Source organism: Colletes gigas, unplaced genomic scaffold (genome assembly GCF_013123115.1).
Source record: "Colletes gigas isolate AHSC1104 unplaced genomic scaffold, ASM1312311v1 Colletes_gigas_Sc00026, whole genome shotgun sequence".
In the NCBI taxonomy this organism is placed as follows: Eukaryota; Metazoa; Arthropoda; class Insecta; order Hymenoptera; family Colletidae; genus Colletes; species Colletes gigas.
This window is the reverse complement of record NW_025106655.1, coordinates 2167384-2195138: the sequence shown is the minus strand read 5'-3', so window position 1 is coordinate 2195138 and position 27755 is coordinate 2167384. Positions and strand designations below refer to the sequence as shown.

The window sequence follows — 27755 nt, the reverse complement described above, 5'->3', positions numbered from 1 at the left end:
TTCTCCCTGAAACACGACGATTCGATCGCAAGAAGAGGCGGATCAACTTTGGCGATTCGTTTCAGGCGTGGAGTAATATTTCCTATCGGGTACATATTATTTTCACGTTTCATCTGGAGCGCAGAGAGCGAGAAATAACGCGAGAAGGAGGGGTAGATACAATGCGACGCATCGCGAGCAACGATGATAAAGAACTGGACGAGTTGTCTCGCGTTTTAATTGGCAGGCGTAATGGAATATAACGCGCCGTGCGGATTCTCCGCTGCAACTCGGGCTGCATTCACCGCTTGGACCGTCACTCGGGGCTCGCATTATTGCACGCGCGACTCGAATCGTTAATTATCGCCGCTCGGCTCGGCTCGGCTCCATTCGATTGGCCATGCTCCCGTCCTCCGGTTTCCCAGACCCCGGGTGTCGTCGTCGCAACGTCGAATGCATTCGTCGTCGCGCGTTAACGCAAAACTTGTTTCTGTGATATTTCAGAGAACCGACGCGCCTCTGTCCCTGAGCGCTAGATTCGATACCGAGAAAAAGTGAATCGACCCCGAAAGAGGACCAGCGCCGAACCTGGTACAGAAAAAAGGAAGAAAAACCCGAGGAAAGACTTTGCTTCGGGGACTCTCGAAATCGAAATTATTGTCGACTTGAATTTGTATATTTTTTGGGAGTCCCGAACCAAGAAGAAACTCGTGACTCAAGACATCTTGTTCTTTTAAATTGCACGAGATTCTGAGGTATCGAGAGTGCGTGGGACCCAAGCAGTCGACGGAGTGACGCGAGGAAACGCGTTCTTTAATTGATCGTCGCGATTAACGAGTTCCGCGGGTCGATGGAACTGCGACAGAGAAACGGAGAGGATCGTTTCGCTAACCGGTGAACGTGCGTGTTTTCGGGTAACTCGTGGACAAATCGAACGAAAATAATCGCGAAACCGTCGACGAGCACGATGCTGGCGTGCGTTTATCCGGCGGAGAGCTTCAACAAGTCGAAAACCGTGACGGTGAAGCTCCGTCACGGACGATCGAGGCGGAAGCCGAAGAAGCTCCTATCGGTGAAGGAGAGACCGACGGACGGCAAGGAGCAGGAATGCAACGAGAACGCTAAGCTCGAGAACGAGGTAAGACCCTTTATTTTCCAGCGTTTCCGTCGCGGAAAATCACGACGGGGCGCGAGAAACGGGGACGACGTTCGTCGTTTGCCGTCGCGGGAAATTAACGTCGCGACGCGATCGGAAAATGGCGGCATTCTTCGTCCGAAAGTACATCGAGAATATAGGTGGAATTTTCTGACAGAATCGTTCGAGATAATTAATTTTGAGACCGCATACGTTTAGAAAAGATTGCGCAAATAAGTTGGCGTTTCGAGCAGGTTTTAACGGCGAGCTCGTCAGTGTGGCTGACTCAGCAAACCTTGCCTTAGACGAGTCTAGAATTTAACTCGGTTGAAGTCAACATACATCTCCGTCTAAGGCAAACTCTGCTGGTTCGGCCTTAATGATCGGTCTATCAGCAAAATCTAGTCGGAACGCGGTATATTTGCGCTTGAATTTATATTCCGAAACCAGGAACGAAAAATTTCTACGTATTACTTCGTGTCTGTCTTCTATTCTGGTGAATTAGTGCTCAGTAACGAGCAGTAATTTCCAGTTTATTTTATGTGGTATAATGTATACGTACATTGTAAGATTTTTACAATATTTTGTACCGTATTTGGTATTTGCGTCGTGGTTCGAAGACAGTCGCCGAATGTATCCCGAATCGTCTGACTTCGCGGAAAGAATCCTATAAAGTCAAGAGTTATACAGAGCAATTGAAGACAAGATATTTTTGTATCTTTGACCTCCTCCGAGCGAAGAAACGACTCTGTATCCGCTGCACGATCGTTAAAGATAGCCGAACAAGTCGCGAATTCGACGAATCGCGAATACAATGTGCGTTCTAAACCGTAAAACATTGATGACATAAAATCGCTGAAAGACGCGAGATATTAAAAAGCGTCGGTTACGAAGATATAAAACGTGTGTCGTGAATCTCGAAAAAATTCGTTTTCGATCACGGAAACCTCGGGGATCGTCGGCAACATTTTTCGACACCCTGTTGAGCTTTCGAGACGCGCCTCGAGTTCGTTAGTTATTCTCGATAAAACGTTGAAACAACTGTAAGGCGAGGGAAATGCGTCATAGCCGAGCGTAACTGCGTCGAATAGAGTTCGCGGAGTAAATAATAGTTACTGCCGCTTAAACTGTCGCGAGATAACTTTGTAAGGCGCACGGAGGGACTGGGATTGCCCTGTAGGGATTATTTCGATGAAATTCCCTCGGTATTTATGCGTTTCCTTGGGGAAAGTGTCCCTCTCGTAACCGTCTCCTACGAATTTCCTTAATTACCACTACTCGGAATTACCGTGTCTGGCTCCTCCAGAATTACGCACCGTCTATTACCGATAGGAACACCGTGCTTTATCGCCGAACGTAAAATCCTCGCTAGAGGGGTCCGAGGAACAATTAAAAACGCTCGTTTTCGCCCTCTTCTTCTCGAATCAGCTTCCCTGGAGAACCGACTCGAACGATCTGTACGCGACAACTGAATTATTTATTAAAAACAGTACTACCATAGACATTAATGGCAACAATGCACAAATTTATTATTTTCTTTCGTTTCAAAAATGCCCAGAACGTTCCGGTAGATAGTATTTTTATGCATGCTTTGCTGGACGTATCTAAATGAATCAGACGTCTTAAAATCTTGGTGGCGCCAGGCACACTCTAAACTAAAACGAGCACTTAACGAGAAGTTTTAGAACCGCTGTCCTGAACTACGGAAAAATGCAAAAATATCGATATTTTTTAAAGCGTAGAATATCTTCTTTAAAAGAGAAACTGTGAACGCTTGAATTTTGCTTTCAAATTTCTATAGACAGAAGTTACGAAAATCACGCTCGTCGGGGTTAATCGTAGGATCCCAAAGGACTTTCGTTAGGCTACGGGATTCCCGTTTAACCCGACCTGGAACGAGAAAGGTCAGTATGCCGCTCGTTTCGATGGACTTAGCAGCCTGATGACCATCCGATTACGTGTCTACCATTTCCGCTTGCGTTTCGACTGAAAATCCTCGACCCTACCAAATAAAATCGATTCTAAATTAAATATCGTAATAAAATATATTTAATTGTGAATCGATTTTTTAAGGATGACTTAAGAAACAAGCGTCATCGGTAAACAAATGGCTCTGAAGTCACAGTTAACCTCCACTTACATTTGCTACTCTGTTTGGATAGTTATAAAATTATTTTTGTTCGTTCAGCTTGTAAGTTATTCGAGACAAATAAAGCGCGCAACGTCACGGTGCGTTCCGCGCTCTAACAATCGCGCCATACGAAACAGAACTCCTGAAACTCATACAATATGGATTACCGACTGAATGGAACCGATCGCGACTGTAATCCTATTTCAACGCCGAGTGAATAGAAAACTGGCGACTATAATCCTATTTTAAATCGCCTTAACAGATATGTATCGTCGAATATCTTGCTATAAGCCTGCTGCATATTCGCCGTCCTCCTCTTATCCCCGCCATTGGTATATCGCCGTCGCGATCGGCTTTGATTTTATTATTTAACGTTTATTAACGGTTTTCATCAACGCGATATTAACATTACCCGAGGTTAATTAGTTCTGACGGCCGATTCGTAGATCATCCACGCGTGCGTTGATTCGTTCCCCGTAAAGGACGAATCTAGTTAACTTCGAACGTTATTTCTCTCTTTAATATCCGGTCGTTTCCCGGCGCACGGGCACGCGAGCGAATAAATAAACAATTACAGGGGTAGCGGGATTTAAGCGACTGCTCGGAATGCGGTAGCTGCGAGGAATGCAATATCGAATGTCGCAAGAAACGGCAAGAAATTCGCGCGCGGGTTCGAGAATTATGGGAACACTGGGGTTCCCCTGAAAAGGGTCGCGCGACTGAAAATTCTTTACGAGCTGAATTTCGGGGAACGGGAATTTTTCCTTCGTTACACCGGATCCTTTCATAACATGTGATACCTACTTCGACGGTGGACAGAGGCCTTAAAAATAATGAAAAAGGTACCTATAAACGTTCCTCTTATTTCATCCTGTTCCAGACTCATAAGGGCGCTTGCAATTCGTAACGAACATGGGCCCCGTCACGATACATTTTACTCTAGTTCTTTTATTAATCGTATTTTATGTATTTACGCTAGTTTAATATAGCAAAATATACGAAAAAGTTTGATTAGAAAATTAATTGATAAATGAAATTGCAGACTGTGATTGTACGCGGTAATCAAGAAACGTGATTAATAGCCAGAATGTTATTAATTCTGACACGATTATCATGTTTCGTGCAACTACAAATTTCGTCAATATATATTATCACTATTATATATCATTAACTTCGCTATTATTCTGCAAACGGCCATTAAAAAGTTAGCGTCTACTTGTTAAAAATGAATCACTTTATCAGTTGAATTAGTATCACGATCTAGTATTTTTGTTAACATAATGAATTTACAAAAAAGGAAAACGACATGAAATTTATTCTGACAACGCTTTCATAAAGTTTCTTCGGACGAAACGTTGAAGAGGAAAACGATTTATGATGCACTTGGCAACGCGTTAATATGTTTAGAAAATTGGACGAATGCAAAAGGTCTTTGCGCGAAAATGTAATTGCGGCAATTAGCCTGTTTTTAAATTTTATTCGAGAAAAGAGTTACTTGATGCATCGTCCCTTATAAATAAAACAATAATGAAAGTTTTAACGCGCTTAAGAAGAAGAGAACCGCAACGTTAGATGATCCAAAATGGTCGTGTCTCTTTCGAAGCCACTCTGAACTAATTTTCGGGTCGAGTTCCTTCGAAAATACTTTCCTTGACCACTCGACTTTTCGGTATAGTTTACAGCCAGCATTTCTGCCATCACCAGTCTCACGAAAAGCCTGAGACAACGGAACACTCATCGTTGGATGCGTTTAATCACCTCCACACACTAAAAAAAATGGAACAGTACCGCGCGGCGCTACTGTATAAAAATACGATCTCTCCTGTCGAGAAATTATACGCCGTGAAGCGTAACGATCTCGAGAAGATTTGAAACGTAAAATCCTCGGGTTAAGAAACGGGACATAAAACCCGAAGGAATAAAATGCCGTACGTTACCGCGTAGAATCCTTCGAGTTCAGTCGAATTGGACAAAACAATTGGGCATAATATTTCCAAGAAGGACATAAAAGATTACAAAAATGTAATCGGCGATGGAATTTAAAAATGCTTTATACTCTCAGATACATATTTCACGTATAGAGTCTGTTTCCTAGGCTAATACCGAACGGAACTAATCCTTTATCGTTAAACGATCCTTTTCAGAAGATAATAAAGTATTTTTCATGGTTTAATCAACTTTTATATCCCGCTGTTATTTGGTCTACAAAGTTTCAAAATAAACGGCGATTCGTTGATGAGCATCGAGTTGAATTTTTTAACACGCTTCCTGAAGGAGTTATTCGACGCGAAGTAAAAATAGCCCGAAGGTATTTAATACGAATCATAATTTGAAAAATAGATTACGAAGCAGGTGTTTCGGGTCCCGGGAAGTCTGAATCGAACACGGTTCGTTGGCAAAAAATCCACCCTCGCGTAAAAAATGTAATTTTTCTCCTGCAAAATCTTCCCCGAGGAAGAAGCGAAATTATTCAAAGGGAAGCGCAAAGAGCACGACAGATTTAACGCAGATCGTCAGGTTACGAGACGGGGGATAAAATAAAAGTTTCCAGGCCCTTTCGTACGCGAATCCCTCGGTTCGAAAGTTGGAAAGGTTACATTAATAAAGATAACAAGCACCGAATAAGTACGAAAGTTTTGTCGTTTGGACGATTACCGATTCGTCTTGCTTCTTCGTCGATAAATTGCAACGGGTAACTTTCGATAGTACTTGTTATCTCTGTCGCTAACAATACCTGGGGAACATTTAGTTAAACAAATGAGAGTATCGAAGACTTCTTTTATACGATGTTAACCTTGTTTACAATTTCTCGAGAAGCGAACTGAAAATTTCAGTATTTCCTATTCTTCCTCGCAAGTTATTTACTTAATATTATACCAAGCATTCGATGGAAAAGAATTTGAAAAGAAATTAAATTAAATAGCTTGATATGGGGTCGAGTCTCGATGAGCTTTTCGCGCGAGCTATCGACGCAGCTTTCGAGTATATGTTTCGCGTCGAGAAACGGAAGCCCACAAAGTGTCCGGACGTTTCCTCGAGGGATACTCAGCAGACGTGTGTGCTGGAGACCGAGCCAATTAATATTTTACCCTCAACGAAAAGCCGTGGAGCCGCATACGAACGTCTCCTGAGGAGACCTACTGCCGTGGAAGTTGGACGGAGTCTTGAGGACTACGGGCAAAGGGTCGCGATAAAACCAGCCGTTGTGAATGATAAATTTCGAGGCTGCCTCCGGGGGTCGTGCAGCACGACATTCGAAACTGGCGCCCTGGGGAAGCTTCGAGATTAATTTCCACGCCCAACGAAATGATAAGCACACCCGGGTGTATACGAGTTTCGACTAGGAACGATTAGAAACGAGCGACGTACGCTCTCAGGCCCGCCGTTATCTGGCTTTATCGTCACGCAGGGGGGCCAGAATTCATTCGCTGGCGGTACAAAAACGATTGGTTTCGGTAATAACTCGGAAAAAATTAACCCTTTGAAACCATAGGTGATAGGACTTTTCACTGTGGAGCTGAAAAATTCATTCTCAAAATGTGACGCGTTAGGATAGGACATTTCGACATGTTTTAATTATTTAAGAATAAAATATCGTCGCGTTAAAACTTCTTTCACGAAAGCTTCGTCTATCGATGATTTCCATAATTAAGAGGAACAAACGAATGAATTTGTCCGATTCGTCGGGGAAAAATTTTATTTCCCGCCGAACCACCGCGATCGTTCGTTAACACGCGAGAGAACCGTTCGTTAAGGAGTGCGCGTAGGAGAGATTGAAATTTTAATGGAGTCCAAGCGCATGCTGAATCCAATTTCTTCAATCCGTGCTCCGGGGGACGTTTAATTACGAAATCGTAGCTACGCGACCGGGGAAACGGTTGAACGAGCGCGGTCGCAATAAAAGCTTAATAGATCGCAATGAAACGTTGATAGTCCTGGATCCTTTGCCAGAAGACCACCGACTCGACGCCGCTTCGATCCTAAACAAAGAACGAGCGCAGTCGATGGCTCCACCGTCTAGCAAATACTCTTTCGAAATGTACTGGTCTCGACATTTGTATTTTTGCAAATATCCTGACGTACAAAGTCGGTGCCAGAACAATCTAATTAATTTTATGTTCACGTGAAAATAGCTCTTTTCGTAATGGCGAGTTGACCATTGTTTCTTCGACTATTTAATTTTAGAAAATGGATCGTTACAGAGAGTAAACGAGTCAGGGATCGCACGATTACGCGTTTTCTCCGCGTCCGGGGAGACTTTGTCCGCCTGTGCAGCGATACGCGAGCATCCGTCGTTCGACGAGTTTTCGTTGACGTACGAAGGTTACCCGGGAGTCCTTGTCGCTGTGGAATTCGAAGGGCCAGGTCGTCCTTGGGATTCTACTTGGTATCGGCGGCCGGTCCTCTCCAGATGGTGCACGAGGTCAAGCAAAAAGAACTGCGAACGCTCTCGCGGTACACGTCCGTCCGTCCTCCGGGCTCCGGGCTCCGGGCTCCGGACCTACCACTGTTCGTCTCGCTTTTTATTTTCCGCTGCGTTACACCTATCCCCGGACCAGTCCCGCCGACCGTGCCTTCCGTTTTTCGATTTATTTCTGCTGGGGAGTAGCAAAATCGCGTAATCCGCCGCGCTTCGTTCGCTGCTCCCGCCAACGTTTCCAGCTCTCTGTTGCGAAATGGCAGCCTGACATTTAGAATACTCGGCCTCCCGCGACAACCGTTACGGTACGATTTTATTGTGCAGCCTCGATCGCGCCGCTGCATTGTTGGCGAGGAATCTGTGCGTGGGAGGTCCGATCGACCACTTTGTTTGGACAACGTCTACGGAAGACGGAAAGATCGGCCCTCTGACTGCCACGCGAGACCCTCGAGGGGAGCCTCAAAAGCCACCTCAAACGCCCTTAAAAACGAATTTTGTTTCAAGTCGATAGCGTAGTTAATTCTGGAAAATTTGGTGTAATAATTGTGCAAATATCCTGTATACAAATTTAAATTCATTTTCAATTAAATATGAAATTTGTAATCCAGTTTCATCGCACACCAGTCGTATAATCCATAGGAATTGTTGAAACTTCTTTGGGCGCATAGTGTTAAAGTAAATTGCAAAATAAACATAGAAGACAGCATAAAATATAGTAGTTGGTATAGTCATTGGATAGAGGATGAAATATCCTTTAAAATGAGCGTTCGAACAAGTCGATAGCGTTATTAGTTCCGGAGATATAGCGATTTTAATTTCAAGTCGATGCGGTGGCTAGTTTCGGAGATATAAGGATCCGAAGCGTTTGTTTACGTTTCATTGACTCGAGTTGAATGAACTCAGTGCGTAGTAAATTCTTGGAAATACTACGACTTCCGCGTCACGCGACTGTCTCGACTCACGCACGAGAGAGAGGTCCAACGCGACGCGTCAGACGGAGACAGAGATAGTCGAATTAAGAAAAATACCCTTTTACATAAATTACGATATCTCGAAAACGGGAAGTCGGATCGACAAAAACCAAAAACCGTTTTAAAGGGGAAGCCCTGCCGCTTCTAACAATGCCTCAATTATTAATAAAACACCAGCAGTTTTAAAACTGTACGCATCTAAAGTTTAACTATTTTTAATACGCGTTCTTAGACTGTTCCAAGTGGAAACAAGATTCTCTCCTTTCATCATTTCCTATTTACATCGGAACCTAAGCAGAATTTGATACCACATTTTGTCTGGTTTTTTATAAACAAATGACCGATCGTGGTAGGATCTTTCACGAGGATCCAGAGAAACAAAGCCCTGAGGAGCATTAACGCATAGTCATTGGCGACTCGTTTTTCTGACGTACTGTTAATTTTGTTTCAGTTACCAGTGGGCGGGGGTGGTGCTGTGCTGGTGCTCAGCGAACTTGAAAGCATGGCGGCCAGGCAACAGCGGGAAATTGCCCAGCAGAGGCGCCTCCTGGAGCAGAGAGAGGCCCGTCTAGCCGTGCTTCGAGGCGCACAGGTAAGAACTGCTTCGTTCCCGACTGGTACCGGGGCTATTCAAATCGTTTAACGTGTTCAACGCGTGGGTTTTTTTCGTTGACTTTAATGTTGCAGTACTGGTCAATTAAACCCTGTACTAGAGTTTCATATCTCGTCTTAGCGTCTAACGAAGCCATATATGCCCGTTGGCGAACGTGTTAATATTCAAACATTTTATAGGTATTTGAAAGTGTGCGAATAAACTTTGAATATTATCATTCGAATAAGAAAATATTCATATATGCACTATTTAATGCCGGATACCGACGACGCGTTTAAATGCTGCTCGTTGATGGTTAGTGGAATCGGTGCTTCCTCGAAGATGGTCTCAGTAATCTGTATATGTACAGGGCAAAAATTAGTAATATTAAGTTATACCATTATTCGGATCTTAAAATAATTATTTACACCAAGCGTACGTAATCTGATTTAATATTTTAAAGGTGTACTTCTAAAGAAATAAATATTTTCGAATTATATTCGCTGAATATTTATACCATCGAGTGGCATAAATAGGTGACCGAATATTCGAGTAAGAAAAAATTCGACACGGAATTTCAGCTCTGTTCTCTACTCGCTTAAGTGCGGAAATCGTTCTGGAAATTGCTCGACCAAGCAACCGTAATGTCCCTTGATCTTGCTGGGTTCCCGATGCGTTCGCCTTCCGCTCGCCGACGAGCCTGATTTCCGCTGCGACTCGACCATCGAGACGCGTCGCGTCTTTCCACTCGAGTTGCTCCTTCCTAGACCTCGCGATAGCAATGAAGAATCGAATTAACTTTATGCAGAGCAATAAAGGTATTCGAGTGCTGCAGAGATTCCCGGGGCAGCAGTTAAAACTGTTAGATGCTGCTGGTTATGTCCTTTCGAAGAATAATACCGACTATAGCTGATCGACATCGAGGATTCGAGGACGCGTAAAATGGCAGTCGAATCGATTTTGGGCTGAAAATAATTTGGATAAATTAAGTCTAATTAGAATTATTGATCGTTTTGGAGCCGGATGCGGGGAACTGGGTCAGTGTCGTTTGAAAAGATAAATAATTAGTGGCTCCTCCCACAACTCTTCGATAAATGCCTTTAAAAAATTAATGGACGCATCAGGCCTTGAAAACTCAGACTAGTGTTTATGGTATATTTCTTACAAGACCAAAGATTGCGTAAACTTCTCTGTTTCTCAGCTGCCGTCAATTTGTGCAAATTGCGGCACTTCCCTAGCAATCTCTACAATGGGTAAATTAATTGCTTATTGTTATGTTCCCGCCAGTTCCGTATAGCGAGGCAATTATTCGCTCAGCAACAGAATTTATTGAATAATATTTGATACAGACTCTCTGGTTGCGAACCCACATAAATTTCCATATTCACTGTGTACCAGGTTCTAGGTCAATCGATAAAACAATTTTTACACCAATTTTATCGAAGCAGCATCGTGCTAACGATCGTCGCACGTACAGAAAAAGTACAAACAAACGCTAACTACAAACGAGATAAATACCGTTCATAGTTTTAGATGTAGAAAAAAATACAATCGAAATTTTCTTTCGATACCGCCGTTCCTTCGTAGTATTTTGTATCCGTTAAAAATACGATCCATAATAGGAATCGTCCAAATGGAGATAGCGGAATCGATGTTTGTTTTATCCCCCACGAATGGACCAAACGCCACACTCGCGATGTTTATGTTTATGTGCCGCGTATGTGCGCGAAAAAAAAAGATTTATTTAACGGAAATCGATAGCAGGGCCTGCAATTTACAAGCCACGCAATAATTTCGCTCCGCCATTGCAACTAACCGACGACCTAAAGCCTCGTTGACATTAAAAAACAAGCATTTATAGCGAAATATGCTTTGCTTCGATGTCGGTATTAAGATATTGCCTATAGAGAACCTTAATAGAAGTTGAAATATTTAAGATAAAATCAACATAGAATGTTGAAGAGCGGTAAGATAACGCTTGCACTTTTAAAAGCATTCACAAGTCCTGACATTCTCCATTTTCCTTATCGAACGAGCTTGTAAACGTTCCCTCGTCCCCGAGCCTCAAAAACCTTAATTAAACCCTAATGTTGTGTGCGTGCGTGTACGACGATGAGTAAGGGCAGTGAAAAGAGAGAATGGCGACAAAAGAAAATGCGGTGTAAGCAAGCTTTGGGTACGCGATAGGCTAATTGGCAAATAGAAAAAGAGAGATAATGAGAAAGCGCGAGTCGACGACGAGCAGGCCGCAATCGGTGATCGGATTAGACAGGATTACGAGTCGAACAGGTGTGGAAATTGTATCGTAAGGGAGCATTTTCAAGTCGATAAATAACAGACTTTAAAAAAGAATAATAGTGACTTCTAATGTTGGATTAAGGTTCACCCAGCTCGCCTCCGCTCTAAACGTTCTCGATACTAAAGATTGACCTATCACGGCCGATATAAAAGCTCGAAACGATCCCGACTTTCGTCGTCCATATTGTTCGACAGTATTTCAGGAACCCTCGCGAGGACTCGACTTCCGTTCAACAAGAATCAGAAAGCCCTCGTCATGAATAATTCAATGTAATGATAGACTCGCGGACAGTTTATGCCTATTATCGGCCGGATAACTGTCGGTTCCCTTCGGCATCGACATCCTGGCGGCGATCTTCGTTGCAGGATAGAAATGGCCACCGGCGTAGTTCTCTCGGTGGCATCGACGAGGCAATTTAGACCGAGGGACACCGAGGGGTTTCTTCGTGACATCGCCAGAGTTTCCTGACCGAATCTCAGACTCTTGAAATTCGAATGCGCGCGTGACACGACCTCCAAACAGGACGATCGAGAACGACCGTTTCTGGTATTCGATGGAAAAACAAAATTATTACGTGACAACTTTGACCATTCGACTCCTGGTTTTTATTTTTTAAAGAGAATCTTAATTTTACGAGATAGAAATTATTCGAATATCACGAAGCTCTTCTACTTGTTCGCGTGGAATGACTCTCGTTCTCGATTCGCGACTCCCAACAGCGAACCTCGTAAACGAACAGCTGGTATTACGGCGAATCGTAAGACAACGGTGGATTTCTAGTTCCGTAGTCATCGCGACGAGGGAAAAAATTCGAAGACCCAGGTGTTCGACGTCCGCCGAATGGCGAGTCGAATCGCACGGCACCGTCATTGATAAATTTGCTACGCGTCATTTCCCTTCCGCGTGGCGCGCGAAAATCAGTGCCAAAGGTGTTCTACTCGCGCTCGAGAAGAGAAAAAAAAGAATCGCGCCAAGCCACTCCGTGTGTGCCTACCGTTAGGTTGACCTTGCCAGCCGTGACCTTGACCTTGAACGAGGGAACCAGTCGGAGAGAAACATCTTCTGCGCCGTGAATCGCGGGATATCGATGGCGAGCGACCATTATGGCGCGAAATAAAGCCCTATTGCGGGGAATGGACGTCCATTGTCCGGTTTAACGCAAAGACGAAGCGGATATAAAGAAGTGAAATATGAGATCGTCGCGCGAATTGATATACGGCTGGTTGAACCGCGAAAAGTCCCATTAAAAGTTATGGCCGGGCTGTCGTTTAGAAATTGCAATTTAAGAATAAATATGCCCCGTTCGATATTTAAGTTACGATCCTTATTGACTACGTATTATCGATTAGGAATAACCTCCCCAAAAATGGAGTATTTTCTTGAGAGTTTCCTGGGAATTGGTACCGAAAATCGCGAAGCTACAGTCCTAGTAGATCTTCCCAACACCTTCGGAAGGTGTCTCGGTGACAACAGGGAGTTCCTCGCAATTAATTCGTTCGAATTCGATGATCGCGTCCCGATCACGATGACTCTCGACGAGAGCCGTGGGTGCAGAACGCCTGGGGGCGTTCGAAATCAGCGATTAAACGCGATTTAAATCGAGCCGCCCACTCGATTCAATCAGCTTGCACCCTTTCACGAGCTAGTTAAGCACGTAACGCGGGATACTAACGGCGGATTCTTCTCGAAGACGACGACGACGCGCGTGTGCAGGCTTCTTGTCTCGCGTACTTGCCTCTTGACGAGCGTGTCGAGGATCACCCGGGTAACGAGCCAAGTGTCTCTTCTTCTACGAGATTAACGAGATTAAACGCGACTGCGATACCACCCCCTCGCGACTTCGTAATCTCGCGCCGGCTGATACGAGTCGCTGATCGCTTTACTCGCGAGCACGGAGGCGATTTTAACGCGTCATTGCGCCACCGTGGGTAAGCTGATGCGATTTAAATGAAATCCTGGAGGAACTGGTTATAGTCAATTCGGCGTGTACGCTGGCGCTCGATAGGAAGGATCGCTAATTAATCGATTACGTTTTTACGCGAACCGGAGGCTCTCCGCGATCGAAAATGGAAAAGAACGTCCGGCGGTTGCTCCTCGGGATCGCTCGCTTCCTTCTCGTTCGTTTTGCTTCCTGTATCTGAACGGCTAAGCGCGGTCATTATCGTCGAGTAACGCTGCAAGTTACCGAGATGTCCGACAACACGCAGGGGATCGAAACTGTCGCGACTGGCGATCGAAGTAACAGCGTAAGTGACACTATCTTTTTCGAAACGATTAACACGATATCTCGAGTTCTTCCTTTTAAATTAAACGACGTTCCGATAGCTGGCACGATCACTTGCTTTGTATCTTACTTTTTGGAGTCGAAAGATCATCGACAACGACGAATCGTTAAAGTCTCGATATTTAAAAATCTAAAATTTTATTAAAAGGAACCCCTAAAATCGAGCATGGACTTGCTCTAGCCCGCCTTCTAGCGTGCATCTGGAACTCCTATCGATTGCAGGTCGAGAGCGTTATCGAGATACTCCCGGCTCAGCGTTCTCAAAGCCTCACGTTTCTGTTTCCTTTTTCGTTCGTAAAGGCCACCGGAGCGTATCTGCCCCGGAGATAAGGAGGTCCGTTTCAGCGAGACCAAAAAGCGCGGATGTATGCTCAGACACGTGTCGCGCGGGAGAGCCGTCGTCAGGCACCGAGGTTTTCATTCCCGGCTCGCGAACGATTCGGAGTAATAGGGGATCCTGCGACAGGACTCAGGCGGGATTTCCGGAGGACTTGAAAGCCTTAATCCCCGCCGACTCTATCCTCGGGAACGGGCACGACGAACTCGATACCGCCCAAGATGGAACCTTTTATACGGTTCTCGGCTGATCTTCCATCCGCTTGGCTCTCCCGGCGAGCGGAGGCGGCTTTCGGCTCTAAGCCCAGGGGGACTTTTTAACGGCCGACAATGTACGCCCGCGGAAACCAAGGGCCAATCTTATTTTCCGCGAATGAAAGGCCGCTGGTAATTTCGGTGGCTGCGCCTACGGGATTACTCGGACGCCTCGGTCTCGCGACGACTAAATTCCGCTTCGTTTCCGCGGCGGTCGTTCCAGCCGCGTTCTGGATTCTAGGACAGTGGACTCCGACGTTCCCGTCATTAACGAACGGATTACGTGACGACGACGAGCAAAACTGGCCGCGTCGCACGAGCCAAATATGCCCGCGTATCTCGGGATCGTGATATTACAAATTACGAAATTGTCCCGGTCCACGTGGAGCTAATTAACGACGTCGCTAATAACCTCAAAGCACGCGCGAAAGTACGTCTCTTTGTCGACTATCTCAGCGGATAAAACTTAACCATTATAATGGAACACCTGCAAGATCAAGCATTTAGATCGAGGTTAAAATTGTTCGTGTGTTTTAGTTTCAAGAGAAAGGAAGCGTCGTATAGAAACCATCAAACGTGCCAAACTCCATTTATTCAAGAAAAAAATAGTCCACAGTGTGTCATTCGCATTTTCACCCTGTATATTTCGCGATAGGAACGTTTTTGTTATTTTGCCTCAAACGCGAAACGTCCTTATCGTTAGACTGCATTGGCCGTGGCGTTCCATCGCGTTCGCCATATTCACCGATCAATTGTTTACTGTTTCAGGAGCCAGCACAGCAGGACAAACTCGCCAGATTGAGGCACAGGCTAGACCAACAACAGAGCAAGCTGAATCGGCTGCGATTGCTCCGATCGCAGACCGATCAGTCGCGCGCCAACAACGCCACGCTGAGTAAGTCGATTAATAGAACTTTTTCACTCGTGACCCGTTGGGGTGAGTCGTTTCCTATCTCTGATAAAACGATGGACGGTAAATCGACTCAATTTGTCGCGAAAAATTTGTTTTCGTAAATTTTTCGATACGAAATACCTTCTCCTCGAAGCTTTCGATCGTAAAGACTCGGCATTATCAGGCTGCTGAGTCGGCGAGAAACGCAATTTTGCTGTTTCCGGAATGTATGTTTGGATGGTTATCCTCCCGAAGTATCCAATCTATAACCACTTTTCTACTATACGGAGGGTAAGGGCCCCCTTTCGTATAATTAAATCGTTCGAAGCTCCTTCGCTGGAATTTAAATAATTCGAAACACGAAGTTATCGAATCGACGGAAATATTTTTTCGACGCTTGCTCGAACCGTTGCCGAGCATAACGATAAATTCCAGTCGCGTTAATTTTCGAGTTTGTTTCTGGCCATCCTTTTTCGTTTTCTGGTCCACTTCGTCAAGATTCCGCGCCAGCGAGTCGCGACGATGAATCCGAGCGTGTACCAGGGCTATGGAACTGTAATGTCGTTCCGGCGGGACAGCGTGCCTATAAAATGGACGATGATAAACCTCGTTAATCCAATTCGTCGGAGTCCGGGCGTTCCGGCATATTGCGTTCGAAAGCGAAAGTTCGATCCCCGTTGCGGCTGACACGATCGCGGTGCCAAGAAAATAGCGGACGACGCGCGGAACAAAGAGGAATTCTCGTCTCTGGAACCCTTTTAGCACCGAGTATCGCGAATATCAATATGGCGTCGGGTCAGAGGGAGAGGGGAATCGAGAAGCCCCGGTATCTCGACAACGTTCGAGTACCGCGTTTACCGAATCCCTCTTTTCGCCGTGAACAAGAGAGGAGACCAGATCGAACGAGATAGACGAGTTTCCCGTAATTTCCACACGGATTGGACGCCTCGTAAAAGGATATCGAACGAGCACGAGCGCGCGGAATATCGAATTGAATAAAGATTTCGCGAACAGAATGGGTCCCATCAATGTCGACGTTCCTCTTAAGACTTCGGATTGAGATGATACATCGGCCTATTTGCGACCCTTTTGGTTCGATCCTGGAAAACGTTCCCCGGTGATTGGTTTCGACGTGGCGTGCCCGACGATCGTAAACATTTATTTCAGAAAATTTCTATCGGGAATAAATTCCAATAGCATTGGTAAATAACGTTCGGTCTTTTTCTTTGGCGTGAAAATCTAATCGAATAAAATTTTGTTCAATTCAGATCAGTTGCAACCGCAGACGAGGTATACCTTTCCTCTCCTACAATAGTGACTATATTTCAATGAATCTTTTTTCTGAAGTAGAGCTCACGAGTACCTACAAAAAAGTATTAAACAACTTTTCGAAAAACGAATTTTTAAGAAAAATCGACAGGGGTGTAGTGCTATATTTTTTCGCCGAAAAAAAATATTTCAAGTCGTTCTAAAAAAATTAGTTTTAGCTAGGGAGGTCAATTAAAATCATATTTGGTCAGTAGACATACCACCGAATTCCTACGCAGTTTCAAGAAAAAAATTCGAGTAGGTGTCGAAATTTTTCGGCAAAATTAAAATTTTCAAATCGTTCTGAAAAATTATTTTTAGCTAGGGAGATCAATTACAATCATATTTGGTCAGTAGACATACCACCGAATTCCTACGCAGTTTCAAGAAAAAAATTCGAGTAGGTGTCGAAATTTTTCGGCAAAATTAAAATTTTCAAATCGTTCTGAAAAATTATTTTTAGCTAGAGATGCCAATTACAATCATATTTTGTGAATACACATACCCTTGATATTCTACGCAGTTTCGAGAAAACAATTCTTTACCAAGAATATACGATTTAATCAAATTTTATAGGGGTTAGAAAGATTGAGCAGATATCAAATGACAAAATAGTTACTGTTTGTTGGCCATTTGTTACACGGTGGTGAGTGTAAAATAATAAATTATTCAGAATCGAGTATCCCTAATGACGAGTTCGATAATGGTGGGCATAAGTAGCTCGATATCTCGGGAGGGGTGGCAAAATCCGCAATCGAGCGCGATGCACGGTCCGAAGTCGAGAACGGAGGCTGAAGAGGATTCTCTGATCGCGTTACGCTCAGAAATTCACGTAATCTATTTCCTATAGAGCCGTGGAAGTTGCCTTCTGCTCCTCAATAGGGACTCGTTCCAAGCCGTGGAACAAACTTTACTCAAGCGCGGAGAAGTTTCTTCCGCTTTCTTCTCGGCATCCCTCGCCTCCTATTATGTTTCCTTTTATTCCCCCATTGTCGCGCTTTCGTGATTCGAATAATTATACAGGGTGTAGCCGAGTTAAACCACCAAACGGTCACAGCATGCACTTCGAATAAAAAGTAAGGCGAATTTCGGACATCGGGACATCAAATTACGTGTTTCTTATCGAAACCTCCTTCAAAGATAATATTGGTCTTAATTATTATTGTATCTCGTATCCTTTATTGTCGTTGAGAAATACTGAACTGGACGAAGCGTTTTCTTTTCGTTGGACTATTTCGTCGGTCCAGCGAAGCGGAAGTGTACATCTAAAAAGTGTAAAAAAACTACCGAACGTGACAGGAGACGCGTTAGGAGTACTGTTAGAGTTTGATTGTCGGTGACTCGGGGACGTCCCGTATAACGAATCAAATCCGACCGGACAGTGTCGTTGACGTGCTCCGTTCGTGGGAGGTCGAGGACTTCTGGAAAATAAATTGAAGGGATTGATCCGTCTCACCCTTCGCATCACGTCGGCCTCTTACCACCAGACATGGTAATTGAGTTCCCGCCTGTCTGCGAATCATACCTACGGCCTGATTGCGAGATTGCTTGACAAACGTTTCGTCGAAGCGCCCAGCTGCCTCGAATTGATCTTCGACCGTGAAATAGGGGTGTGGTCCGTTCGGGCTGCAAATAAACCACAATAATCTACGGATTCAACCGCTTTACACGATTCTCATCGAGACTCCCGGCCGTAGATCTGGTGCTCCTCTTATATTTCTATGATCTCGATCTTCTTTGTTCGACAAGAAAAATTTGAAACGAATCGTACAGCAATTTAATAGGTGACGTTCATTCGATCGGAACATATTTCACTCTGACGATCAATTTTTATTTAAACGAGCAACGGATGAACGAACACTTTATCTTTCGTTCTCTGTTAAAAATTTATATTCGAGTAGGAATTCCCATCCGGGTTACTTGGATCGTTCCACCGTTATTGAGTATTACTCGATGAAATAATAATTCGTTCCGTTTCTGTTTTGTTACGCAAGGTGGCTGGATTCAGCACGCGTAGGGTTTATAAGAAATATGCCTTCTTCGATTAAACAATGTTAGTCGTCGGATGAATGCTTAGCAACGTCAAAACTACATCTCCAACTTATTACTAATAGCAGCCAAGTTATGAAAATACGTGTCGGAAACGCCTTGGGAACCGGTTGAAACATAAATTGTATTTGTTACGAGAACGGAGGAGTTTCTACGTCTCTGGCTGGGGAGCGAATCCCAAACTTTATATTACCTAATATACTCCAGAACAGTTGACGTTTATACGTGGAAGTACATTCATATTCACAATCATCGTATCCAAGAGAGTTTGTAGATCGTTGCGTTGGGATCTTTGCGTACTTTTGGTTTTGCGTTTTATAGCGGCGCACTAACCCGTAAGATCCTGCTTCGGGATCCAACTTTATGGGATTGAAAGGGTTACGGCAATTGGCAGGAACATCTTTCAGTTATTCTTCCAACTTTTATAAACTCGGTGTTAAAAACGATCTTAAAAATACTTTTTTAGCTGCTCGTTCCAGCAGTGTATATCTTACAAACTTCAAAATTAAATCGCGTGCCAGTCACCGAAGCAGAGAATGAAATTCGTTTGGCTGTTGTCAGAGAAAAAGAACGGTCGAAAGTAATTTTTAACGTTACAAGTCGAAATCTCCCGCTGATAAAAGTTCCTCGCAAAACATTCCTACGTAATGGAAGCTCGCGGAATACCCAAACCGAAACGAAATAGACGTCGGGATCCTTCTAATCTCGACGTTTCGTACGCGTCACGGATTATGTAAAAAGTCCTGCAAATTAAACGACCAAAGCCGATGATGGGCGGCAGCTCGCGCTTTAATTAAGGCAGCTTTCCCAGAGTATGTACACTTTCGTTCAAAAGTTTAAGGATGCTCGCTAAAATTGCACACAGGCATCGTAGAAAAGTAGGAAACCGTTAAATAATTTAATTCCGTGCTATCTTGTTTCATGAATCTCGCGAAAAAAAGAAAATCATAAAATGTTCTCGACTGTACGGAGCGAGTGTCAGAGCTGGTTCTAAAAAATATGTTTTAGAGATACCTTAAAAGCAGCAAATATCCTAAGATTCTCGTTTGAACGGCGATATAGGTTGAATTTAACCTACGATTGGCCCATCGAAAGTCGAGATCCCTCTGTACGATTCTTTTTCGATTCGAACGTACACCGATATTACTACCACGGCCATCTGTCTCGAATCTCTTCTCGATATTTACACCAAAATATCTCTTGTCGTAGATAGCTTGCGCCCGAAGCTACACTTTTCTCGTTCCCGGACATTCGAGGATTTCATTTCCTGGCTATCGCTCCGGCGACATTACACGAAGACGACCTCACTCGAATTCTGGGTACTCTGAAGTAAATGGAACACGAATGCCGCGCGAAAGTCCCCAGGAAAAGAACTAGCAGACGCTACCCGTTATCGGAGCAGCTCGTATTTTCCCGGCGAATAGTTTCCACTTCGGTGGCGTAATGGGTATACTTTTCGCAGAGACCGTGAATCCTAATTATCGATGTTCTAAACGCTGCTGACTGGCGAAGGCCACGCCATAGTCGAGCATTTAACGAGCTCGTAACTTCTACTATCGAGGTAGCCCCAGTTCCCAACCGATCTAAACTGTTCTCCCGGCTTGGAAATTGTTGATATAAAGCAATCGAAGAATTGTCGCTGAAACAACGTACGATCCTATTTAACTAGGTATTACTTTATTTTCCAATAAAATATTCCCATTATTTAAGTTTTCAAATCTCTAAATACGCGTCGCGTGTTGGCCCTAAAAAGTTGTTTATAAATTCGTAAGAAGACGTTAAAATATATTTAGATAAACGATAAACGATAAACTGTTCTCCAGGCTTGGAAATTGTTGATATAAAGCAATCGAAGAATTGTCGCTGAAACAACGTACGATCCTATTTAACTATGTAGGCGAATTTTGTATTTGCCTCGCTTTTCGGCGGAAACAGGTCGAAGTTATGATATAGGTGGCGATAGATGTACAACCTAGTATGTAAATAGCGCGGACTCGCAACGAGGAGCGAGAGTGCGTGCGAAACCTTGGAGCAGGAACAATAAATAGAAGAAAGGACAAACGGAACCCGGGCAGTAGCAAATTCTTTTCCGACCACGCCTATCCAAACTAATTTATCCTCTCCTCTCCTACAGAATCAGAAGTGGGATCTGAATCGAGAGTTTTTCCAATTTTGTCGCGAGTGTAGTACCTTTCGCCTTGAAATTTTTGCGACACGCGAGTAATCGAAATTTTGTCGGTTTCGGTTTGTGCGACTTACGATACTTCGCGAGTGCAATGGCGCCAGTAAAGGGACCCACCGATTATACCGTTGCTGAACTGAAGATCGCTTTGCGATCATTGAATTTGAGTTCGAGCGGAACGAAATCAGAGTTGGTGAACCGACTATTGTTGGAAGATGCGAACATTTGGGACCGCATGGCGGTCTTGGTTGCCCCGGCGGATCAGCAAAGCGTACAAGACACTCAGGAAAGCCGGGAGCGATCGGAGGAGGATTACCGCCAAGAAACTGTAAATAGTTTTGGACGCGATACTCGGCAAGATGACGAGATACCCGAACTCGTGCGACGGGAATTGGAGCTTCTCCGGAGAGAAAATGCCGTGTTGGAGCGCGAAGTGAGGCTTTTGTCGCGCGAAACTCAGAGAAGATCGAACGAGTCTACGCCAATGAGTAACGGACAGAGCGCTCGTCCGAACGTAAGTATCAACAACGTTGGCAACCTGCTTAGTGATTTCCAAGGTGAAGACGGTTTATTCGCGAGATGGAAACAACAAGTTAACCTGCTTCGAAGAACCTACGAATTAGACGAAGACATGACGAGAGTTTTGATCGGGTCTAAACTAAAAGGGCGCGCGCTTTCATGGTTGCATTCAAGACCGAATTATCTCGACCTTCCCGTGGACGAACTACTTAAGGAGTTGGGCGATATGTTTGACTATCGGCCCGGCAAATTAACGTTGCGGAGACAGTTTGAGGAAAGATCGTGGCGATCGAGTGAAACCTTCGCCGATTATTACCATGATAAGGTAATTTTGTCGAATAGAGTGCCTATCGACGAGAGTGAGATCGTGGACTATTTGATCGACGGTATTCGGGATGTTCGATTACGAGATCAGGCTCGTGTGCAAAGATTTTCGTCAAAATCCGATCTGCTGGACGCATTTAAGAAGATCAGCCAACCGGTTGACGCAAAAGGACGAACGGCTAAACCATCCAAGGGAGCAGACGAGGAGCAGGGACCGAGAGCATCGGCGGACGCAGCCCGACGTGCTCCTGTTTGGTGTTCAAATTGCCGCGGAAGAGGCCATAAAGCTGTCGAATGTCAACGGTCGAAGCGAAGCTGGGGATCCTGCTACGGCTGCGGAGCCACTGATCATCGGGTCAACGTCTGTCCGAAGAATAAGACATCGGAACCAGCGAACACAGCGAATTTGGTTCAAACGTCATCCATGAACGCACCGTATATGCTTCCCGTAGAGTACTCACTGACGGATGCGTCCGGTAACGTATGCAATTTCCAAATCTCGGCGATGGTCGACACTGGATCCCCCGTGAGTCTCATAAAAAATAATTATGCTCCGCTTGACGCGCGATCTTCAATCGATTCGAAAGATTATGATATCTGCGGGATAAACGGATCAAAATTGGTCATACTAGCTTTGTTTTCGAAACACGTTCGTATTCGGGATATATCGGTCGACATCGACTTTTTCGTCGTCCCCGATGAAACGATGGCGTGCGCGGCTCTACTAGGTCGGGATTTTACTTCACGCTCCACTTTAAAATTTACATTAGAGGGCACGCTAAACGTTGTCAGTCGCGATCTCGAGACGCGAACGGACGGTACGGACGAGATGGACAAATTTTGTGGTCAGCTGTCGTTAATGGATGCGACGGACGGGCCGGCTTCGGACGCGCTTAATATCGATCCGAAAATCGAACCCCGGGTTGCCATTAAACTCCGGAAAACATACGACGAAATTCGGGAGTCGGCGATCGAATCGATTCTACATGATTTTGAAATGGAAATCGTACTAAAACATCAACAGCCCATTAGTTTTCGCCCGAGGCGTTTGTCGTTTGCGGAAAAAGAGAAACTGCGAGTGATTCTCGATAATTTATCACGCGACGGAGTGATTAGGCCGAGTAATTCGCCGTATGCGAGTCCCATTGTGCTGGTCCGTAAGAAAAACGGCGAAATTCGGCTCTGCGTAGATTTCCGTGAGATCAATAGAATCACGGTCAAGGATAATTTTCCCACTCCGCTTATCGACGATCATCTCGATAGACTGCGAAACAAGAAGTTTTTTAGCAAGCTTGACTTGAAAAATGGATTTTTCCATGTCAAGATGGCCGAATCTTCCGTTAGATTCACCTCGTTCGTAACGCCACTCGGACAATTCGAGTTCGTCAAAATGCCGTTTGGTCTGACGAATGCACCCCGTTGCTTCCAGAGGTTCATTAACCACGTTTATAGGCCTTTGATCGATAATAATAAAATCTTGATCTATTTAGACGACATCTTAGTGGCCACAGAAACGGTTGAAGAGCATCTGGAAATTTTGAGGGAGGTGTTTTTGTCGGCACAGCGACATCGTTTACAATTTAGGCTTGATAAATGTTCGTTTTTGTACTCAGAAATTACTTATTTAGGATATACGATAAACGAGACGGGAATACGGCCAAGCGGAGAACACGTTGAATCTATCGTTAATTTTCCGGTTCCGCGTACTGCCCGCCAGATGCACCAATTCGTTGGCCTAGCAAGTTTTTTCAGACGGTTTGTAAGGGGATTCTCAACGATCGCGAAACCTTTGTATGACTCGATTAAGAAATCCGAATTTAGTTTTGGCCCGGAAGAATATAAGGCTTTTAACGAATTAAAAGGACATTTGGCGAGTCAACCTATTTTAGCGGTGTATTCCCCGAACCTCGAGACGCAGTTGCACTGCGATGCTAGCTCTAGCGGCTTCGGAGCGATTTTAATGCAGAAGCAAAAGGATGGTAAGCTCCGACCTGTCTTTTATTTTAGCCGGAGAACAACACCCACAGAATCAAAATATCACAGCTTCGAGCTGGAGTGTTTAGCTGCGGTTTACGCGATCAAACGTTTCCACATATACTTATACGGCATTCCGTTTAAAATCATCACAGACTGCGATAGTTTTAGATTAACACTAAGCAAACAGGGAATAAATCCTCGTATATCCCGGTGGGCAATGTTCCTGCAAATGTATGACTACACCATCGAACACCGCCCAACGATCGGATGAGGCACGTTGACGCATTAAGCCGTTGCCACAGTGTTCTTATACTGGAAGCGAATACCTTCGAGCAAACTTTGGCTTTAAAACAAAACCAAGATGATCGTTTACGGCAGATACGAGAAGGGCTGGAGCAGAGTGAGAGTAAATATTTCGAACTTCGCGACGGACTAGTGTATCGTAAGGTTAAAAATGCTAAGTTATTGTTTTGTGTACCCGCATCTATGGAAACAAATGTCATTCGAACGTGCCATGATGACCTGGGACACGTGGGGACAGATAAAGTCATCGAAAACATTACGAGGCTGTATTGGTTCCCAAAGATTTACGATAAAGTGAAATCTTACATTTCGAACTGCCTAAAATGTATTGAGTTTTCTCCCATTAGTGGGAGGAAGGAAGGGTATTTACACAGCCTACCGAAAGGCAGCGTCCCGTTCGATACGATCCACGTGGATCATTGCGGCCCGTTTGAAAAATCGAGAAACGGAGCTAAGTATGTATTGTCAATCGTCGACGCGTTTTCCAAGTACATTCGGCTGTACGCATGCAAGGGGGTTACCTCGAAAGAGACCATAAAGCACCTGCGGGATTATTTGCGCTGCTACGGACGACCGAGAAGGATTATCAGCGATAGGGGAACCGCGTTCTCGTCGGAAGAATTTAGGGTTTTTATGCAAGCCGAATCGATCGAACATGTTTTGGTCGCCGTTGGAACCCCTCGCGCCAATGGACAGGTGGAAAGATTTAATCGAGATCTAGTCCCAATGTTGGCGAAAATTTCTGAAGCTCCACATAAATGGCACGCTTCATTAGAATCGGTCGAATTCGCAATCAATAACACCGTGTGTAGGTCGACCGGTGAGACTCCGAGCAGATTGCTTTACGGCCTAAATCAGCGCGGGGAAGCCAGTGATAAACTGCGGGAGTATTTATGTCAACACCCGTTGGAAGGGCGAGACATCGAAAAATTCGCGAATCCGCGACGCGTAAAACTAAAGACACCCAGGCCGCGAACGAGCGGTATTTCAATAAAAAACGTAAGGCCACAAGCACGTACCAAGTGGGCGATTACGTCATGATCAGAAACGTAGATTCTACTCCGGGGGTTAATAAGAAATTAGTTCCAAAATTCAAAGGACCCTACGTAATCAAGCAAGTATTGGACCGCGATCGGTATATAGTGAGCGATATAGATGGCTTTCAATTAACTCGAAAGTTTTTCGAAAGCGTTGTCGGTCCTGATCAGATAAAGCACTGGATTCGAGACTCCCCTGTAACGAGTTAAATGTCCACTTAACATACTGCATTTATAGGAGTGAGCGTTCTATATATGTGTGCAAAAGTACGTTATTTCAGTTTGTTTCATTTTTTTCGAGACTCGATGTATATTTTTTTTTATTTATTTATTTTTTTATTTTTTTGTAAGTAGAGCGATCAATTGCGGCAATGGCCAGAGACGGCCATAAGGTCAGGATGGCCGACTGTAGGCGAATTTTGTATTTGCCTCGCTTTTCGGCGGAAACAGGTCGAAGTTATGATATAGGTGGCGATAGATGTACAACCTAGTATGTAAATAGCGCGGACTCGCAACGAGGAGCGAGAGTGCGTGCGAAACCTTGGAGCAGAAACAATAAATAGAAGAAAGGACAAACGGAACCCGGGCAGTAGCAAATTCTTTTCCGACCACGCCTATCCAAACTAATTTATCCTCTTCTCTCCTACAACTATGTATTACTTTATTTTCTAATAAAATATTCCCATTATCTAAGTTTTCAAATCTCTAAATACGCGTCGCGTGATGGCCCTAAAAAGTCGTTTATAAATTCGTAAGAAGACGTTAAAATATATTTAGATAAACGATAAACGATACACTGTTCTCCAGGCTTGGAAATTGTTGATATAAAGCAATGGAAGAATTGTCGCTGCAACAACGTACGATCCTATTTAACTATGTATTACTTTATTTTCTAATAAAATATTCCCATTATCTAAGTTTTCAAATCTCTAAATACGCGTCGCGTGATGGCCCTAAAAAGTCGTTTATAAATTCGTAAGAAGACGTTAAAATATATTTAGATAAACGATAAACGATACACTGTTCTCCAGGCTTGGAAATTGTTGATATAAAGCAATGGAAGAATTGTCGCTGCAACAACGTACGATCCTATTTAACTATGTATTACTTTATTTTCTAATAAAATATTCCTATTATCTATGTTTTCGAATCTCTAAATACGCGTCGCGTGTTGGCCCTAAAAAGTCGTTTATAAATTCGTAAGAAGACGTTAAAATATATTTAGATAAACGATAAACGATACACTGTTCTCCAGGCTTGGAAATTGTTGATATAAAGCAATCGAAGAATTGTCGCTGCAACAACGTACGATCCTATTTAACTATGTATTACTTTATTTTCTAATAAAATATTCCTATTATCTATGTTTTCGAATCTCTAAATACGCGTCGCGTGTTGGCCCTAAAAAGTCGTTTATAAATTCGTAAGAAGACGTTAAAATATATTTAGATAAACGATAAACGATAAACTGTTCTCCAGGCTTGGAAATTGTTGATATAAAGCAATGGAAGAATTGTCGCTGCAACAACGTACGATCCTATTTAACTATGTATTACTTTATTTTCTAATAAAATATTCCTATTATCTATGTTTTCGAATCTCTAAATACGCGTCGCGTGTTGGCCCTAAAAAGTCGTTTATAAATTCGTAAGAAGACGTTAAAATATATTTAGATAAACGATAAACGATACACTGTTCTCCAGGCTTGGAAATTGTTGATATAAAGCAATCGAAGAATTGTCGCTGCAACAACGTACGATCCTATTTAACTATGTATTACTTTATTTTCTAATAAAATATTCCTATTATCTATGTTTTCGAATCTCTAAATACGCGTCGCGTGTTGGCCCTAAAAAGTCGTTTATAAATTCGTAAGAAGACGTTAAAATATATTTAGATAAACGATAAACGATAAACTGTTCTCCAGACTTGGAAATTGTTGATATAAAGCAATCGAAGAATTGTCGCTGAAACAACGTACGATCCTATTTAACTATGTATTACTTTATTTTCTAATAAAATATTCCTATTATCTATGTTTTCGAATCTCTAAATACGCGTCGCGTGTTGGCCCTAAAAAGTCGTTTATAAATTCGTAAGAAGACGTTAAAATATATCTAGATAAACGATAAACGATAAACTGTTCTCCAGACTTGGAAATTGTTGATATAAAGCAATCGAAGAATTGTCGCTGAAACAACGTACGATCCTATTTAACTATGTATTACTTTATTTTCTAATAAAATATTCCTATTATCTATGTTTTCGAATCTCTAAATACGCGTCGCGTGTTGGCCCTAAAAAGTCGTTTATAAATTCGTAAGAAGACGTTAAAATATATTTAGATAAACGATAAACGATAAACTGTTCTCCAGGCTTGGAAATTGTTGATATAAAGCAATCGAAGAATTGTCACTGAAACAACGTATGATCCTATTTAACTAGGTATTACTTTATTTCCAATAAAATATTCTCATTATTTAAGTTTTTAAATCTCTAAGTACGCGTCGCGTGTTGGCCCTAAAAAGTCGTTTATAAATTCGTAAGAAGACGTTAAAATATATTTAGATAAACGATAAACGATAAACTGTTCTCCAGGCTTGGAAATTGTTGATATAAAGCAATCGAAGAATTGTCGCTGCAACAACGTACGATCCTATTTAACTATGTATTACTTTATTTTCTAATAAAATATTCCTATTATCTATGTTTTCGAATCTCTAAATACGCGTCGCGTGTTGGCCCTAAAAAGTCGTTTATAA

The 27755-nt window shown here is 43.5% G+C and overlaps 1 protein-coding gene across 4 annotated transcripts in view; it reads left to right on the top strand.

Moving 5' to 3' along the window:
- The window catches only part of LOC122401657 (probable serine/threonine-protein kinase yakA), a 154744-nt gene that overhangs the window by 102290 nt on the left and 24699 nt on the right, over positions 1-27755 (top strand). For 3 of the 4 annotated variants that reach the window (XM_043403921.1, XM_043403923.1, XM_043403922.1), the window contains 3 exons: positions 484-1117; positions 9088-9228; positions 15171-15297. In XM_043403921.1, the coding sequence (XP_043259856.1) occupies positions 947-1117; positions 9088-9228; positions 15171-15297 (439 nt within the window). In that variant the 5' untranslated portion in view covers positions 484-946. The remainder of the gene's footprint in view (positions 1-483; positions 1118-9087; positions 9229-15170; positions 15298-27755) is intronic. The other variant, XM_043403920.1, reaches the window with a different exon arrangement.